The sequence below is a fragment of the Perna viridis genome, chromosome 2, assembly GCF_037379345.1.
Source record: "Perna viridis isolate PV_CMFRI_1.1 ecotype Kerala chromosome 2, ASM3737934v1, whole genome shotgun sequence".
Lineage (NCBI taxonomy): Eukaryota > Metazoa > Mollusca > Bivalvia > Mytilida > Mytilidae > Perna > Perna viridis.
The window spans coordinates 45,135,384-45,152,754 of record NC_142446.1 but is presented as its reverse complement, the minus strand read 5'-3'; the positions used below and the strand labels follow the sequence as shown (position 1 = coordinate 45,152,754).

General features: G+C 33.3%; 1 protein-coding gene across 1 annotated transcript; it reads right to left on the bottom strand.

The window, feature by feature from the left end:
• Positions 1 to 4,494: 4,494 nt before the first annotated feature.
• On the bottom strand, positions 4,495 to 12,677 carry LOC148625334 (uncharacterized). The gene is made up of 4 exons (XM_088571050.1): positions 12,550 to 12,677; positions 8,569 to 9,762; positions 7,181 to 7,251; positions 4,495 to 5,767 (listed from the first exon to the last, which is right to left on the bottom strand). Exons 2-4 carry the CDS (start codon positions 9,758 to 9,760, stop codon positions 4,550 to 4,552), a joined length of 2,481 nt encoding a protein of 826 aa, XP_088427176.1. The 5' UTR covers positions 9,761 to 9,762; positions 12,550 to 12,677; the 3' UTR covers positions 4,495 to 4,549.
• Positions 12,678 to 17,371: the final 4,694 nt, after the last annotated feature.

Here is a 17,371-nt window from a genome sequence, read left to right as displayed (position 1 = left end):
ATAGTTGTTCATAAGTTTTACTTTTTCCCACTGACCTATCCAACCACAAATATCGAACTAGATGCTACCAACTGATAGAGTAAGTAGTTGTATGAATTTGTTGCTCTTTAAGCTCATATAAACCAGGACCGGATCCAGACACTTAAAAGGACGGTGCCAGCCGAGGTTTCTCAGAAAAAGGAGGTGCTAGGACATTATTAGCCATTTTTGTTTGTCAATTTTACAAATGAAAATGACAAATTTCCCAATAAAAATGGGTGCCAACCCCTTGTCTCTCCTCTGGATTAGTCATTTTGAACATTGTTACGTTAAAAAAAAACAAATTTGGGGAAAAGGTTTTGCGCAAGATTTTCGGTTTTGGTATTCGTTTAAAGCAAAACTTCTTAGATAACAATGCATTGAAGTCTTACTATTATACCACAATTTTCATTAAAGTTTTACATAAAATATCCAGGTTTAGTTGTTCCATCTCAGTTATTAATTTTGAATCGGAAAATCTTGTGCTTGTTTTTTTTTCTTAAACAACAAACTGATTCTACAAGATATCTGAAAGAGACGGCAAAAGGTTACAGGTTATTTTTCACTCTCCTATTCCATTATGGTGATAGAATTATATTTAGTATTGTCAAAAACTTAAACATTTTCTGGAGTGTTCGTTGATGTTCCCTTGCATACCCCAAGAGGCTTTCTCTCAATGTCAAATAACGGAGGTTCAATTATAATAATGCCTTGATACAAATAACCAAAGCTTATTATCATATATGACATATTTGATAAGTGCAGCAAGTTTGACATACATGTTTTTACTTGCTTGAAGACGGAAAGACGAAAACAAAATCTATACAAAATATTGCATGGAATGAAAAAGCTCACACAAATGTATATTAAATCACGAATTATATTGCCAATAAAGCTTTAGTAGTGCATTATTATAAGGAAAAATGGAATTTTTTTTATTTAAAGATTCAGCATGATTAAATAAAAACATTTAATTAAAATCTTGATTGGTATACAATATGATGTGATTTTCTCATTGCATGAGACATCTATGATACGTACTAGATACTCACCTTTGAATATGAACACATCAACTAACTATAACAAAGAAACAGCTGGCTGTTATATATAATTTGTATACATTCTATTATCGTTTTCATTTGGTACGATATATTTATACTTTTTCGGTGGCAGTACAGAGTCCTTTGTTTTGTTTTCGAATATTCGTCTGTTCGCCAATGATAAGTGTTGTTTTTTTCTTATTCTTATATTTTCAAATTTGCCGAACCAAAACCCTAATTTAGGCACATATAGTACACTGGTTTTACACAAAAGGCTGTATAGTCCTATTTTCAGACCACCTTTTTTTCTTTTGACAAATAAGAATTGGATTGAAAGTCTTATAAAAATTAGCATGACATAGTTTAATGCGATGGAATAAGGATTAACATTCTTAGAGAATTAGAACTTGATTTACATGAACAAAACTTGTGAATTACTAATAACTATATTTTTCATGTATTCATGTGCTATTATGACATTATCGTCCTGATATTTTTTCGATAAAAAGTGCTGTAGATAAGCAGAGGATACTATTCTCACACCTCGACACGTGTTTAAGTATGTAATTAATTTTAACTACTATATTGGTGAAGTCAGAGCTGATTATTCATTTTTAGCTTGATCGAGTAAGTTCAAAGAAATTTTCATTATTGTTATAACAGCATTAGTTAATGAAATGTTAATACAGTGTTAGCAAACTTGTACGGTGTTACAAACCACCAAGAAGTAAATTGGCAAAGGAATGCGTATCGCTAGCTGGTATCAGCGATAACTGAAGCTCCTCTGTGCATTACCAAGTGAACAGAGAGTTCGATCCTCATATACGCTTATAGCCATTTGAAATAAGCCACTCGGTTATCAAAGGATGAAAACAATCCGATTAGTAACAATGTGCAATCTGTCAAACGGCTGCTTCGGTAAACAGAAAAAAACCTATAATTTAATTTCTATAGCCACGCTCCAGTGGTACTATTTAAAGGTATAAAACGAAAAGGCCCAACGCTGAATTAGAAGGATTTTGACTCTCTTTAATTTTGCCAGGATTCCGCAAAATTTGATACGTCCCCAAAAGAGTAGCTGTTTGTGCAACATTAATTTTTTTAAAACTAATTTGACATTCACGTAGAGCATTTGTAATCAGAAATAGGATTTGAATCTAATTGGTGGAAATTTTATGACGATGTTTGCATATACTTAAGCAATTATAAATGCTGCAATAAATTCAACACTACGTGTCATTTTATCAAAACCAATCTGTAAATTATTTGTTTTTCCCAGGGAACGCATCTACAGAACTATGACATCTTGAAGTATAGGACGTACATATGCTGCGTGTATATGTGTTATGATAAAATCACTACGTGGTGTATTGTTTGTGGGATAAAAGTTCTGTTCTTTTGCGATTACATCTTTTTCTTTAATGTTTTTTTTTTATTTCAGTAGCAGTCTTTTTTCTGATCCATGCATGTCAAAAACCTAGCTATTTCACTTTTCATTTCTTATTCAGAACAGTTAATACCACATAGCCAGTCTTAGTTTGCCATTTGGTTATTGCATTTTTAAGTCGCTAATATTGTTAGCGACTTCTTGCACTCGTAATTTCAGTACTTTATATATGCGCATTGATTTGCATAATTATATATTTGTACTCCACGTTATTCTGCAGATCTGTCCGTGTTTACCGCCATAGCGTCATAGTTCTAGCTTCATACGAGATAAAATATATCTCTTAAATATCATACACGTGTGTTCTACGTGCGTATCCTTCTTGTATGAGAACGGTAAGTTTACATTAAAAGAGGAAATGATCGGTTAGCATTATATTTATGTAATACTGCCCAGTTTCCGATTCAAACACATTCAGGAGCTCGTTACAAATGACTATATAGGTCATATACATCATCAGGACCTCGGTATCTATATATAATCATTGCCAGTTTTTTAACCATGTTCCTGGTAACCAGATGTTTTGATTGAAAACATTCGGGTCATCACGGTTACGAAAGAGTACGCAATCTTTCAAGGAAACCAAGATTCAAGCAGAAGTCATCTGATTTTAGAGCATTCGTGCCATTTCGGATGTTGAAAGAGAGCAAAAGTCAGTGGCGAAGAATATTTTACGATTAGCGTCCTTGAAGACTTCAGTCTTTGGTTTATAGATTGTGCATGAAATTGGTAGTATGCAAGAGTTATTGTTCTTGATTTGGTTGATTTTAGTGGGAGATGCATACGTTTCATATATACCATTGGCAGAGTCTGAATTTAAATGGTTGGCACTTAAGATGTTTGTTTTACTCTGAACTATTCAGGTGGTTTAAGGAAACAATTTTTTTTGTTTTTATTTCATTGATTTATTCAATCAAACTTACCACCTCTTTATCATCAATTTCCACTTTGTTTTGAAGACATAACAAGACAAATTAAGCCCGTTGATTTTTTTTGTTGGTTCCTTGAAACCAAGCTAATCTTCAATATCTTCATTATCTAAATACTCTTAATTGTTGGTATATCAACCAATTGCTTGAAATATTATTTTTCCATGTAAGAGTAATCTAGGGAATCAAGATTCAATTAAAAGAACACATTTCCAGGATAAAGAATAAACAGGAAAAAAAAGACACACACAACAAAAACATGTAATGAACAAAATACAAATAAACAAAATTAAATTAGCAACCCGGACTCCATTAAATACTGGGAGCATTGACCAGGTGCATCGGTAGGGTAAGCGCTCTCTGTAACTTTCGAAAAAAAGGTAGAACTTTAATGTTCACGTGACTCTTGATATACATTATTTTGTTATAAAATTCCGCATATATATGATGCAAATGTAAATCTGTATGACGTGATTTATTTTAGCAATTAAAAAAAACAATAAAAAACAGGACTTTTCCAGTATATATGTTATCTAAACCTAAGATATATATATGTAAACCTGATAACACCTTGCACATATGTAAACCTGATAACACCTTGCACATAAGTTTAGTGTTGTTGATCGCGCAAGAATCATACGATTGCAAATTCTTTGGGCATGATTTTATAAACACCTCTTAAAGTACAAAAAAGTGTTTTCTACATACATGGTATAGATGTGGAAAGTTTTGACTTATTGAGGATTCATTCTTTAAGCGGTACATGTTGTTGTATAATGCAGACAGAGTTCTACCAACAAGTCAGTTTCAACTATACTGAGTTGTTTGTCATATTCATCAAAGAACTTCGTAATTACTTATCCGATTCACTAAACCCTTTGTACCGAGTTTGGTGCTTTTCGTTTTTATGTACTGTTTGTTTGCTGTGTTTTTCCAGTGGTGTCTTCGGTGTTGTTATCTAAGGTTTTTCTCTTGTTTGCACGTTTAAAATTGCTACTACTTGTTATAAGTGTACTACTTTCGAATGAAGGATTAAATAAAGAATAAACAAAGTTGAAAGTTGTTACTAAGAGTATGCTTTTAACATGAATACATATTTCACTAGCCAGTGATGTCTAGACAAAATGGTAAATAGCTATGTTTCCACTAGTATCACCTATACATAAAGTATCACGGTCATGGCTGTAATAAACTACTGTTGGTGAGGTATTAGTTCTAAGTTCCGTCGACATAATGGTTTTACATTCCTTACCGTCGCCATGAACTGTACGAAGTTCACAACTTACACTGTCACAGACAAAAATATTTCCGTACTTGTCAATAGATATACCTTTCAGATGACCAACGTCGTCTTTCATCCAAACAGGTGTTCCTTCAGTATCGAAACAGTGTAGTTCATTTTTCCAGGTGTCCGCAATATAAATTCTATCGGTTGTTGCTGTTATGTACTGGAAAAATTGGCTTGTGGTATTTTTTATGGTATTGACAATGTTTCCCGACAAATCAGTCACAACTAACCCCTCTTCTCCCGCAAGTACATATAATCGGTCATTAAAACAGCATATTCCGAGGCAGACAATAGCATTTTTGAATTCAACTTTTTTTTCTACAGTATCTTTGTTTGAATCAAGAATTTCAAAATAACACTGCTTGTGGTAGGTAACTCCAAGCCGACTTTCGTCAATTGTGGTAACATCAAATGGACTGCCCGAAACTGGCATAAAGCGGAGGAACTTACCATCTTTGTCATAAACAGACAATTTACAATTACTGTTACAATGAGCGACAAATATGCGTCCGTCGGGAGAAATAGTACAACCTGTTACACTATCCATCTTGGCAAAGTTCCCCAACCACCCTTCAATATAAGTTGCATCAAACTCCTTTAGTTGAATGGAAGGTAGCATGGATTTTTCTTCTTCATTTTCCATCAATTGATTTTCTATTTTATCAAAGTAGCCATTTATCTTATCTCGAATGATTTGGATATAATAACTGACGTCATCTGCGCTTGTCAAACTACAATTACTCCTGGCATATGTGCTCAGATCTTCTAACGTAGTTGGGATTACTAGCTTCAACTGTCGTAAAGCAGACGACCATTTTGCTAAGTTTTCGCTCAAAATCGAGTTAGTAACTGGTGTGTCTCTCTTTTCAACAACATCAATTAACGTATGACTACGCAAAGGTTTTGTTTTTTTGTGGAACTTCTCACACTCTTGACAAATTCCCTCATCGCATACCAAACACCATTTTAATGCATCTCTGATGACGTCATCATCTCTACATAGACTGCAGAATTTAGGAGAGGTTGTATCCATAGCCATTTTATTCTAAAACAAACAAAACAGGGAAAAACACATTAACAATAAACCAAGAACAAAATCTGAAAATAAGATAACGTGAACATACTTGTTAGTGTATACAGTTCAAAGAATTAAAAAAAAATGAGATGACTTGTCCTGTTTTATATTGAAACTTACAGAATATTAAATTTCAACCAAAAGATACCTAGACAGTTGAAGTCAACGGATAACGTCCTAGTCACACCCTCTCATTTGAAAGTAGATGTATAGTGATAATGGTCTCCATCCGCCCGTCCCCAACTTGATACAAAAGTTTTCTCTGTAAATCCTCAACAAAGACAATTTTTCAGAGAAACTTTATATAGGTATGTCATGTCGTGGGATGTGATAATTGACCCGATGAATATCAAAAGAAAAGTTGGACAACTTTATTAAGAACCATTCTGTGTAAGAATCAGGCAATGGGTGGCATATCATTTTCCTCAATTTAGTCATTTTTGCCAAAAATATATTCAGTACATCTACAAAACAATCAAAAAGCTATTTAAGTTTATCCGGAAGCATCTGTGACGTAGATATTTTTACTGCTTATATAGGGAAAGAGTGCAGGAAATTTTTCCGCCATTTTTCCAGAGGATGATTTTACAAAAGCTTAAAGGTATGTTTTATTTCAAAATCCACTTCCTGTTAAAAGTAACTTTCCTTTAAATTAGTATGAGGCAGGTGCAACCCGAATCGCTCCTTATGAATACATTTCAATTAGAGCCCAACACATAAAAATAATTTCCTAATGAATTAAAACAAGTACTATATTTTAAAAAAGATAGCCGACGCAGATAAATTTGTTCTTTTTACTTATAATTTTTTACATTTCATTCAGGAAATAACACATGGCACGCAATTTAAATTTTCAATACAGTTTTTTTTCGAACGCCACTAAGTTATTAATATTAATATTTGGCCAATCGTGAAACAGAATTGCGATCAGGTGACTTGCGTTTCCACGGAAGAGCCTCTTTATGGTCAAAGAGTAAAAAGCGAAACTATACCGACTGCGTCCGGAAAAAATCATCAAGTCGTCATTGAACTGTACTGTTTCATTTTGTCAGCCTTGTTATATAATTCTGTTATCCTCCAATAGTCCAAATCGTCTTAATACAATGTCTGCATTGTCATGGTTCAAAATGATCTTCGGCTCGAATTGTTTGGCATTCGTTAGAAATTATGGATAAGACCGTAAGTATTCCAAAACTTCGATTATTGTTTGGAAATTTATAATTCGATTCGTATTAAATGCGATAGTTTACTAAGCAAAATAATGATTGAGAGAAACCAAAATACGAAAATTAATTTGCTTGATGTTTTTAAGCTTCTGATGGAGGTGCAAACAGGATATTGATACTTTTCAGGACACAAGTATAGTGAACCCAAGTTACTAACAAAAGCATTCACGTTTATTCGGAAGCGTAGTTCACAGTAATCTTGTTTAATCAAAAAGTTATTGTATTTGTCTAGTAATAAGAAAAACAGCATATGGCAATATTTCCGTTCAAACAAAGTCGTATCACTTGTTAAGGTCCGCTCTTCTAACAAAACCAATAAACAAGAAACAAAAAACAAAGATAAAAATTATTGAACCAAAATAACAAATTACAAAAATAAAAAAGGAGAACAATTGATAATGATAATAGAAAAAAAGGAGTATTACAAAAAGATGAAAGTCGGTCTATGGAAATTGGTTGATCTTTTCCAAGTTAACGAGATGAGAGATGAGACTTTAGCCAGAGTACATACATGCTCAGTCAAAATTGGAGTCAAAGTTACATTAATTAGTAAGTTGAATAACCAAAGCTTGGTCCTGCTCAAATACCAAAAAAAAAAAGAAAACAAAAGAACAATACAAAACAAAACAGACAAAAAACAAACAAATGAAAAGAAAATCAAAACAAAGGTTACTCTCAATTCAATGTTTTTTAAGTATTATAATATTCATTTAAATACGCAGTAAAATATTTAACCAAAAAACTTTTATAACTATAAGTTATTGCTAACCGTCCAAAACGTAAAGCTTGATACATACACAGGATAATGAGTTAGTCACAACAGCAAGACAAATACTCTGCATATACATATGCAAACGGTGAACAAGATTTTACTTGTACTTGTAACTGAAGTATTGAAACAAATCGTCATGTTATAAGCTGAGAAAACGGATTTGAACAACCATGCTCTGTACAAAGACTTTGTTGTTTTAATTTCGTGGTCATTACATAATTATACCAGTGCTACGATTTAGTAGTAAATCATTATTTTATCATGTTCAATAACAAGATTGTTCCAGTTACTAAGGCATTTAATAGATGCATTACTTTTTTACATAAACTTACAATTATATTATACATACATACATGTACATACATAAGTATTTCATTATTCATCCAATCTGATTAAAATACACTATCTGACATGTGCTAAGTACTCTTTTTATGGAGGATAGCGTAATTCAAGATTTAAATTAATCAGATTTTTATTCATCGTATGTTTGATAAACTACATCAAGTAGGATTCAATACTAGTTTGCATGCCGCGAATTGATGTCTTGTTTCTATTACTGATAGACAAAGGTAACAAGGAGATAATGGCAGAGACCATACACACAATTTTTTCACCCCTCATTTTTCAAGAATAGATCCATTTCGATCGAAACTGTACTTGTTTGTACGTCATTTCTACGACAGGACACTGCACTGACATATTGTTTTGATGAACATGAATTTTCCCGCTTTTACATTCATTTTATTCCGTCATAACTTGCGTCTAGATGAGGCTATAAACACCGACACAACCCGACGAAAACCCAATGTATATCATGTTACGTTTATTATCACAGTACACTGCTGATGGACATTCCATAGGGTCACGTTCTGGTTTCAACACAGTTTTAGTTGCTGTACCATCACGATGCACAACACGGAGCTTCTTTCCGCCGCTATCGACGACAAAAATGTTTCCCTTCTTTCCAACAGCTATACCTTCAAGTTTGCCGATTTGTTCTGAAAGCCAAATGGATTTGCCTTCCATATCAATACAGTGTAATTTTTTCCCCGACGTGTCCGCCATATAAATTCTGTCACTAGACACAGCAATGTACTTCCCTGAGTTTGGTTCTGTCTTTATGGTATCATGAATATTTCCGGATAAATCAACCACTATAATTTCATCCTCACCAGCACGGACGTATAGTCCTTCCTTGTGAGATGACACTCCCCAGCACGCGTTCTTGAAATCGATTCTCTTTTCCGCATTATTTGTGTCGATATTAAGTATTTCTAGATAACATTTATTTCCATAAGTAACGACAACTCGGTTTTCATCAATCGTCGTTACATCAAATGGGGGATCCGACCCCGACATAAACTGTAGAAACATGAAGTCTTGATCATATGACGTTAACTTCCCACTTCCATAGTAATCGGCAACAAATAAGCGCCTGCAGCTATTGGAAAGAGTACAACCAGTTATTGGTGCTGAATTACGACTATTCCCCACATAAACACCCAAGTAAGATGCATCTGGCTTAACTACAAATGGAATTAACTCGCTATGAGCACCCCTTTCTATGAGTGAACTACACTCGAACATAGTCATAGCATTTTTTTCCGGCAATTTACACTCATACTCCAACGAGTTTTCTTCAATCTCTTTAAGTAAGTTGCTTTCTAATACATCTAGATTAGTGTTTACTTGATTTCGCATTTCCTTGATTATTTTGATGAAATCTTGTTTACTGGAAGGCATCGCAGTTTCTGAAGGATTGACATTAGCATGCGTAACATTTCTTTCCTCTTCATAGTCACAGATATTAATCAACTTGTGGTCACGTAACGTTTTCACTTTTCGATGAACCCTCTCACAGTCCTGACAAAGTCCTTCTTCACATAATGTGCACCATTTGACTGGATCTAATATGACGTCATCATATTCGCATGGAGCACAGTGAATAGCCCGATCGGTGTCCATTCCTGCAATAAAATGTAATTAATTCAATTCATTCATCTTCCATTTAGTAGCAATGAACAAATATATCGTAATTACAGTAATGTGATACTAGTTTGTAACTACAAAATGTTTTAAGATTTTAGAACTGTTGTTTACAAACACATCAAAATTAAACCGTTCATTAAACATTTAACTGCAACACAAACACATTATTTTGATTATGTTTACAGTTAACATGAGGGTAAATTAATCAAGTTTTGGTAATGATAACCCGATAATTGCCAAATCTGTCTTATCATAAACTCAGGATGACGCACTTTACAAACTCATAATTGAAAAATGACGAACTCAAATGCACAAAAAGTGTCCACATGAATTAATTTAAAAACGTATAATTTCCATTTATATTAGGATATATAATGCAGATGAATAGTAAATATTAATTGTATTTTTCTCGGCAAATATATAAAGTATCAGTACAATTTGTTACATATCTTCTTTGCAACACGGCGAAATGAAAACAAGTACTATCTTTAAAAAAAGATAGCCGACGCAGTAAAATTTGTTCTTTTTTATTTATAATTTTCATCAGGAAATAACGCATGGCACGCAGTTTCAATTTCCTTTTTCGAACCACACTAAATAATCAGGATTGGACAATCTGGAAACAGAAGTTTGATCAGGTGACTTGCGTTTCCATGGAAGAGCGTCTTTAAGGTCAATGGGTAAAAAGAGAAACTATAAAAATAAGAAAACATACCTGGTTACAGACTTAAAAAGTTTGATTGTAATAAATTTCTAAACTTATTTAGAAATCGATCTTCGTAAACAACTTTGCGCCGTCGCAATGTACACGTAAAATACGTAACGTCATGAACAACAGCAATCCCAGAATGCATAACAGTTTCTAAATCGGTCCGATACAATTAAAGTTTGCAGTCTTATTTCTTCAGTTCAAAATAGTTGACTTTTTTGGTGAAGTTATTTAATCAGCTTATTTGTAAGAAGTGAAATAGCAAAAGAACTTATAAGTGTGTATTGATGTATACTGCGTACTTATCATCAAGGAAACAAAATTTTATCTAGCGTAATTATATTTTACAGTTATTTATTAAAATCGCCCAATTAATGATACCAAATTTAGTTTGTTTAACATTCTACTATGAAGAACAAATTGTTGGCCTAGTTTTTATAGTTTGACCTTTTGAACGACGAACGATGTCTGGCTTAAGGCCAAAAATACCAATTAATATATGAAGACTACATCAATACATAGTTTGTCTCCTACAGCATTTGAAGTAATAATCCCAATTTACAATTTACAAACAGATAATTAATGTACATAATTTACTGGAAAATGCGTTTCTTTTAACTGCACAAAAATATATACAGTTAGTAATACATACCCGGGTTAATAGTTCCCAGCATGCAAATTATGACGAAGCATTTTTTTTCAATATTTCATTCAACGTATCGATCAAATTTCACAGTGGCGGATCCAGAGTTTTAGGTAAGGAGGGGGGGGGGGCAAAACATTTTCTTGACAGGATCACTGGTGAGGAAATGATTTGTATTTACTAGGGGGTTGGGGTCATGCCCCCCCAAGAAAATGATTAAACGTTAAACCTCAAATCCTGGATTCTGAGGGTATCTTAAACAATTTACCCCAAAATAAAATATGAGGGTAAGAAAAACAGTTATTCATCCGCCGCTGTTTTAGATATGAAAACAAGCAAATGTACTTATTTATACCGATCTTTATTTAAGGGTGAACACCCATCAGAACTAGGGAGATATGCCCGAATAGCTGGTGGTTATTAGTTTCTTTGATTTGTTCCCATAAGTAATCAGATGTTTCTACATGTATATAAGCTAACTGTTCCTCAGGGGAATATGGCAACTAGTTCAACTAAGGAACATACATGCCAGCATCATGGAGGTTCTACCGAGGAAGAATTAACTAATACACATGTACATGTAATAATTTTGCAGATATTCAATTTAGAAACAATTTTAAAACAATATATATCAACATCATGTATGTTCCATAGGGAAACTATTCGCTACATTTCCCCTGGGGAACAATTAACTATATACAGACAGTTACATCTTATTCCACAGGGGAACACATCACAGAAACAAAAAGACACCAGGGCCCGAATATACATATAGTAACTAAAATACCTTACCTCAAACTGATGCTTTTCATTAACTTCACACAGTATGAATAATCTGCACAAATATGCTTATATACTGAATTACACTAAAGGTAGGTGAGGTGAAACAAGTATGACAGTGTACCGCATGTACAGCGCACGTCGTACGTTACTCGATCGTTCACATTAGTTGCACCTGCATACCAATTAAGAAAAATACTTACAATACCAATAAGTAAAACTTTTATCAATCAATATTTTATATTTATGTATTAAAGACGGCCAATTTATGATAGACAAATATAAGTTTAATAGTATTTCTTGACGTACTGAGTACATGTCCTAGTTTTGAGAGCTTGACCTTTTGACCGACTGACGACGTCTATACTTATTCTTAAGGCTTAAGGTCAACTTACCAAGTAATGTCTGAAGACAACATCAATACATAGCTCGTGTCTTACATCATTTAAATTATTATTCCCAGATTACAATACATGTAAAGTATTAAATTTACAGCAAAAAGCGTATCTTTTCATTACAAATTGAAAAAAAAACCAAATGTATTATATTTATAGATCTGTCTTTCAGGGTACACGCCCATCACAAAATGCCTGAAACTAACCCGGTATACACGTACAGTAGCTAAAATCTTACCTAAAATCGAACTGAAAATATATATGCCAAGATATCAATTGCCTGTTCTGAACAGCTTAAATACTATTCATAATACATACACATGTACAAATATGATTATACATTGACTTACACGTATGGGATTTCCAAAGGTAGGCGAACTAAGTATGAACTGTTTACCGTATACCAGATATGTCGTGCATCGAAGCATGAAGGTTACTCGTTCATTTTAGCTGCAGCTGAATATCGATTAAGCAGAATAAATGCGAACTTGGATGAATACAAAACTAGCGTTTGTGTGCATATCATATACTTGGCAAGAAACGAAATAGCAAATTATCAATGGTTGCATGAAATAAGTGCTAATTGAAATAATTCTTATCGAGAAGAATAAGGATCAGTCACTGGCTGTAACAAATACAACTTACTACTTTTTCTATTATTCAAACAAACTCACTTGTGTAGATTTGGTGTGCACTTTTTTCCAGAGGAACATAACGCAAGAGCACTATAACTAGTGTGTAAACAACTGAGGACACGTTGTTCAACTACTAAAGTATAAGTCCGGAAAAGTCAACCTAATAATATATAGAGCTGGGCATTCCACTGTTTCAAGTACTTAATCCATTGTTCTAAATATATCGTTTATTATGATGCTATAAAGATGGTACAATATTTTACAAATAACATAAGTAACACTCGATGTTACAAGAGCGGAGCATGATGGTAAGCTATCTAAAGATACAAAACGTACAGAGAATACAACACCCCAAAAACTCCTCCCACAAATTATAAATAAAACATTAAAAATTCTAACTCTGACCAATGGCTAACTTTCTTAAGTTCAATCGAACCAAAATATTTACTTGTCAAAAGCAATTAATTAAATTAGTGCAATGTTCAACGGGGGATATCGTCATAAAATGTTATCAAAATAAAGCTATAGATCTTTATCCTGTGATGCTGGAATCAATCAACAGATGGTAGTGAGAAAGTCTGAGCATACAACTGCTAACATTAATCTTAATCCTGATCTAGCTAATTACCATTTACTGACCCATAATTAACCCAATACATAACAAGTGTAGGACTATTTTTGCGTACGGTCAAAAAGCTCATTGGTTAAATTAGTGGTATGTAAACTAAAGGTCGTAATCGGTATTTTTTATTTGGTAACGAAATGTATTTAGGTTGCTTAACTTTGAACAAGTGTAGGACTATTTTTGCGTACGGTCAAAAAGCTCATTGGTTGAATTAGTGGTATGTAAACTACAGGTCCTAATCGGTATTTTTTATTTGGTAACGAAATGTATTTAGGTTGCTTAACTTTGAATAAGAGGTAAGCTTTTAACAGTTTTACTATGTAAAAAATATAAAGTAGTCAGTGGCCAGGAGGTGCACTGTGCAAACCCACTCATGATATCCGGGTTCATTTTACTTCTACAATGTAAGCGGTTGGAATTCCGTTCCTATGTACTCCAACCTTTTACTTCCGAGCGCCATTTTGCAAACCGCTCGTTCCGACGTTCTTTGAAATCGACAGAATTATAGTGAAATGTTTACCATTCAAAACATTGTATAGTTTATTTATCCTTACACGAGAGAAGGTGGCTAAACAGAAGAAAAACAAATGACTACTTGATGAGAAAATCTAGCAGTCCAAGAAATCCTTTGTAGAAGCAGTTTAAATGAAATTCACATTTTATTTTCGGTATTTTGAATGGGTTCATCCGGTTAATAAAATTACGGATTTTAATTTGCAAAACGAAGATATTGAATTAACCAACGAATTGCCATTACCAACTTTAAATTCATGTTTTGTCAAAAAATATTGCATTCCTTAAAATTAGTGACCTAATTTAGATGGCTGGTCACTTTGGTAATTTTCTTTAATACGAATACTTTCTAGGTTTTTAACAGAAAGAATAGGATTTTTTCATCGCGCTTGATTTCCGGTGGGTTAAATTTCCTTTATAATAATAATATACTTGAAAAAAATTTGAACACGTTTAGCTTATTCACATTTGCGGTGGCTTTCAATATGTCAGATACTAGAGGTTAGGATGGCACCAAGTTAGAAAATAGCTTGCCAGACAACCTCTAGCACTGCTGTAGTAGGTTCCTAACTGTTAGCTTCCATTAATTTATCAATTTACCGCCGAAGAATATTTTGGGATTAACCTTTTACAGTCTAAATTGTTAAACACATCTATCTAATTGTGTGAATTATGATGTACTGTGGTTCTCAACTCCGCTTGGGAGGAATCGAGATTGATTTTGTATAAAATGAGGGCATAACCTTTTGTAGGTTTAAACTGGTATGTAGCTGACATATTAGTTAATTGCTGGTAGTTCTTTGTTTGTGCATTTGTCTAACGTATAATCAGTTTCTTTATTTCTGTTTTCAAAATACCTCTTTTATGGGGGTGCCACTGTGGTTCTGTAGCCCTACCCTAATCAAATGCAAAATATCAAAATTTTCGCAACTAAAAGATTCTATGAAAGTTTCATTAATGCCATTTAGTGGTTTAGGAATAAAATTTTTCTGCGTATCAGAAGGTATGAAGGAAGGGAGGATGGACACCTCTAACACATATACACAGAGCATGTCATACAATTAAATCTTATCTTTGTACTCTAAAAAATAAAATATGTAAAATCCCATAATGCAGTGAAATAACGTCCTATATGACTGCTTCATATGACTGCAGGGTTGAACCTTGAAAAAGTACGGGCAAGTATGGGCACATCATTCAAGGTTGATACATCTTTGAATTTTGATTGCATTGACATAGAATGATAATTTCACAGTTCAATGTGGCCATTCTGGACCTTACTTGGTTCAAATCAATCTGAGCTTTTCTTTGGAGAAAAAGAATTTCAACGGAATCAATGTGGCCCTTTCTGGTCCTCATTTTGGTTCAAATCAGTCTGAACTTTCTTTGGAGGACATGCACATTATGGTACAATTTCGAAGTAAACAGTTCTGTTTTACTCAAGTTATCATCCAAACATCAGGAGAATGCTTGTTTTGACCCCTAGTTCTTAATTAGGTCAACCCACAACAACCCCAAAATGGCATCTTGTAGTACAATCTCAAAATGGTCAATTTACTTTTACCTGGTACTTCAGGAAAATGCTGGTTTCTGGCCCATCATTCCTTAAAGCTTCAGAACCAGTCTTACATTAGTGGTATAGAAAATTATAGAGCAATATCAGAGATATCCATTTGTTTTTACATAAGTAACATGTTTATAGTTCAATTCTATAAAACTATTGCTTTTGGTCCTAATGGTTGAGGTCATATCTCCCAAAATCAATACCGTCCTTCCTTTTGGATTTGAAAACTTGAGCAACGAACTAATACTTATATTGCATGTAATTATCACACGAAATTAAGTGTCTATGGACATGCATTGACAACAGAGATCAGAGTGGAATCATTATGCGACAGCAAATTTTTTTTAAGTCGAATAAAAACACCATTAATCAAATTTGATTAAAATTGGTGGAAGAGTTATCAAGTGATTGTGTGTAGTGTGAACGAAGATAATTATGGTTCTTCAACTTTCATCTTGAAAACCATGCATAATACTTGTAGTACATGATGTAGCTACATGTATAGATAGAAAATCCTTTCATTTGATAATAAACTTTCTATGATTGGGCAATATAGATATGTATATTGCAAAATGTCCAGTTTATTAAGATAGACCTCTGTAAATAAAAAAAAGTTCTCCTGGAATGAATAAAAGAGTAACCAGATTTCTAACATTACCAGTTGAGCAATTAAGGCTCTTCAGAGCTTTTTTTAGTAGATACATGTACATGAAGGAAAACAATACATGTACTCTTCAAATGCTGGATATTAAGACTTACAAATCTGGGCTACTCAATTGCTTCTAATAAATTGTACACATGTAGAACCAATATGTGAAGAATTTTTGACATTTTTTTTTGCTTGTTCATAAAAATGTCTGCTTGATAATGCATGTTTAAAATATAATTAAATTACTTTTGCACTGTTTGTTGAACAGTTAATTGTTAATTTAATTTTTAAATTATTTAAAACAAGTACTATCTTTTATCTTTCACTTGTAGTTTTCTACATTTCATTCCGGAAATATAACACCTGGCACGCAATTTTCGATACAGGCACGAGACCGCAATTAATTTTCAAGTGCATTTCAATATACACATTTGAGCAGATTAAAAAAATTCCACCGGTGCAAACTGAATAAAACTTCTCTGGCCTAAAGATATGTACAAACAGGATTTTATATATCAATTGTAGAAAATTTTACCATCATTTTCTGAAATTAATACATATAATTCGGAGATGGGGTAAACATGACAAATGAACTGAGTTAAAAGTCCTAAATTTTAACCTTCTTCCACTGAACCAAATCACAACTTTTAGTCAGAATTGACTAATGAAAAAAAATCCCAAGTAATTTTAACCTATTTTCTACCAATTAGAGGCAAAACTTCAGCAAATAAGTTTCCAGTAAAAATATGAAAAAATGTGGAAGGTACCTACTACCAAAGTTGGAACTATAAACCAAGGGGAATTAATTGTGTTCTCGTACCTACAGTTTTTTTCGAACGCCACTAAGTTATCAGTATTTAGCCAATTAGGAAACAGAATTGCGATCAGGTGACTTGCGTTTCCATGGAAGAGCGTCTTTAAGGTAAAAGGGTAAAAGCGAAACTATACGACTGCGTCGGAACAACACCTGAACGTGTAAAAAGTTGGCATATTCTAATATGCAGGTGTCGAGGGGATATAATTAGATTTAAATATAACAATTCTAGTAACTTTTTAATTCGTACATCACACAAA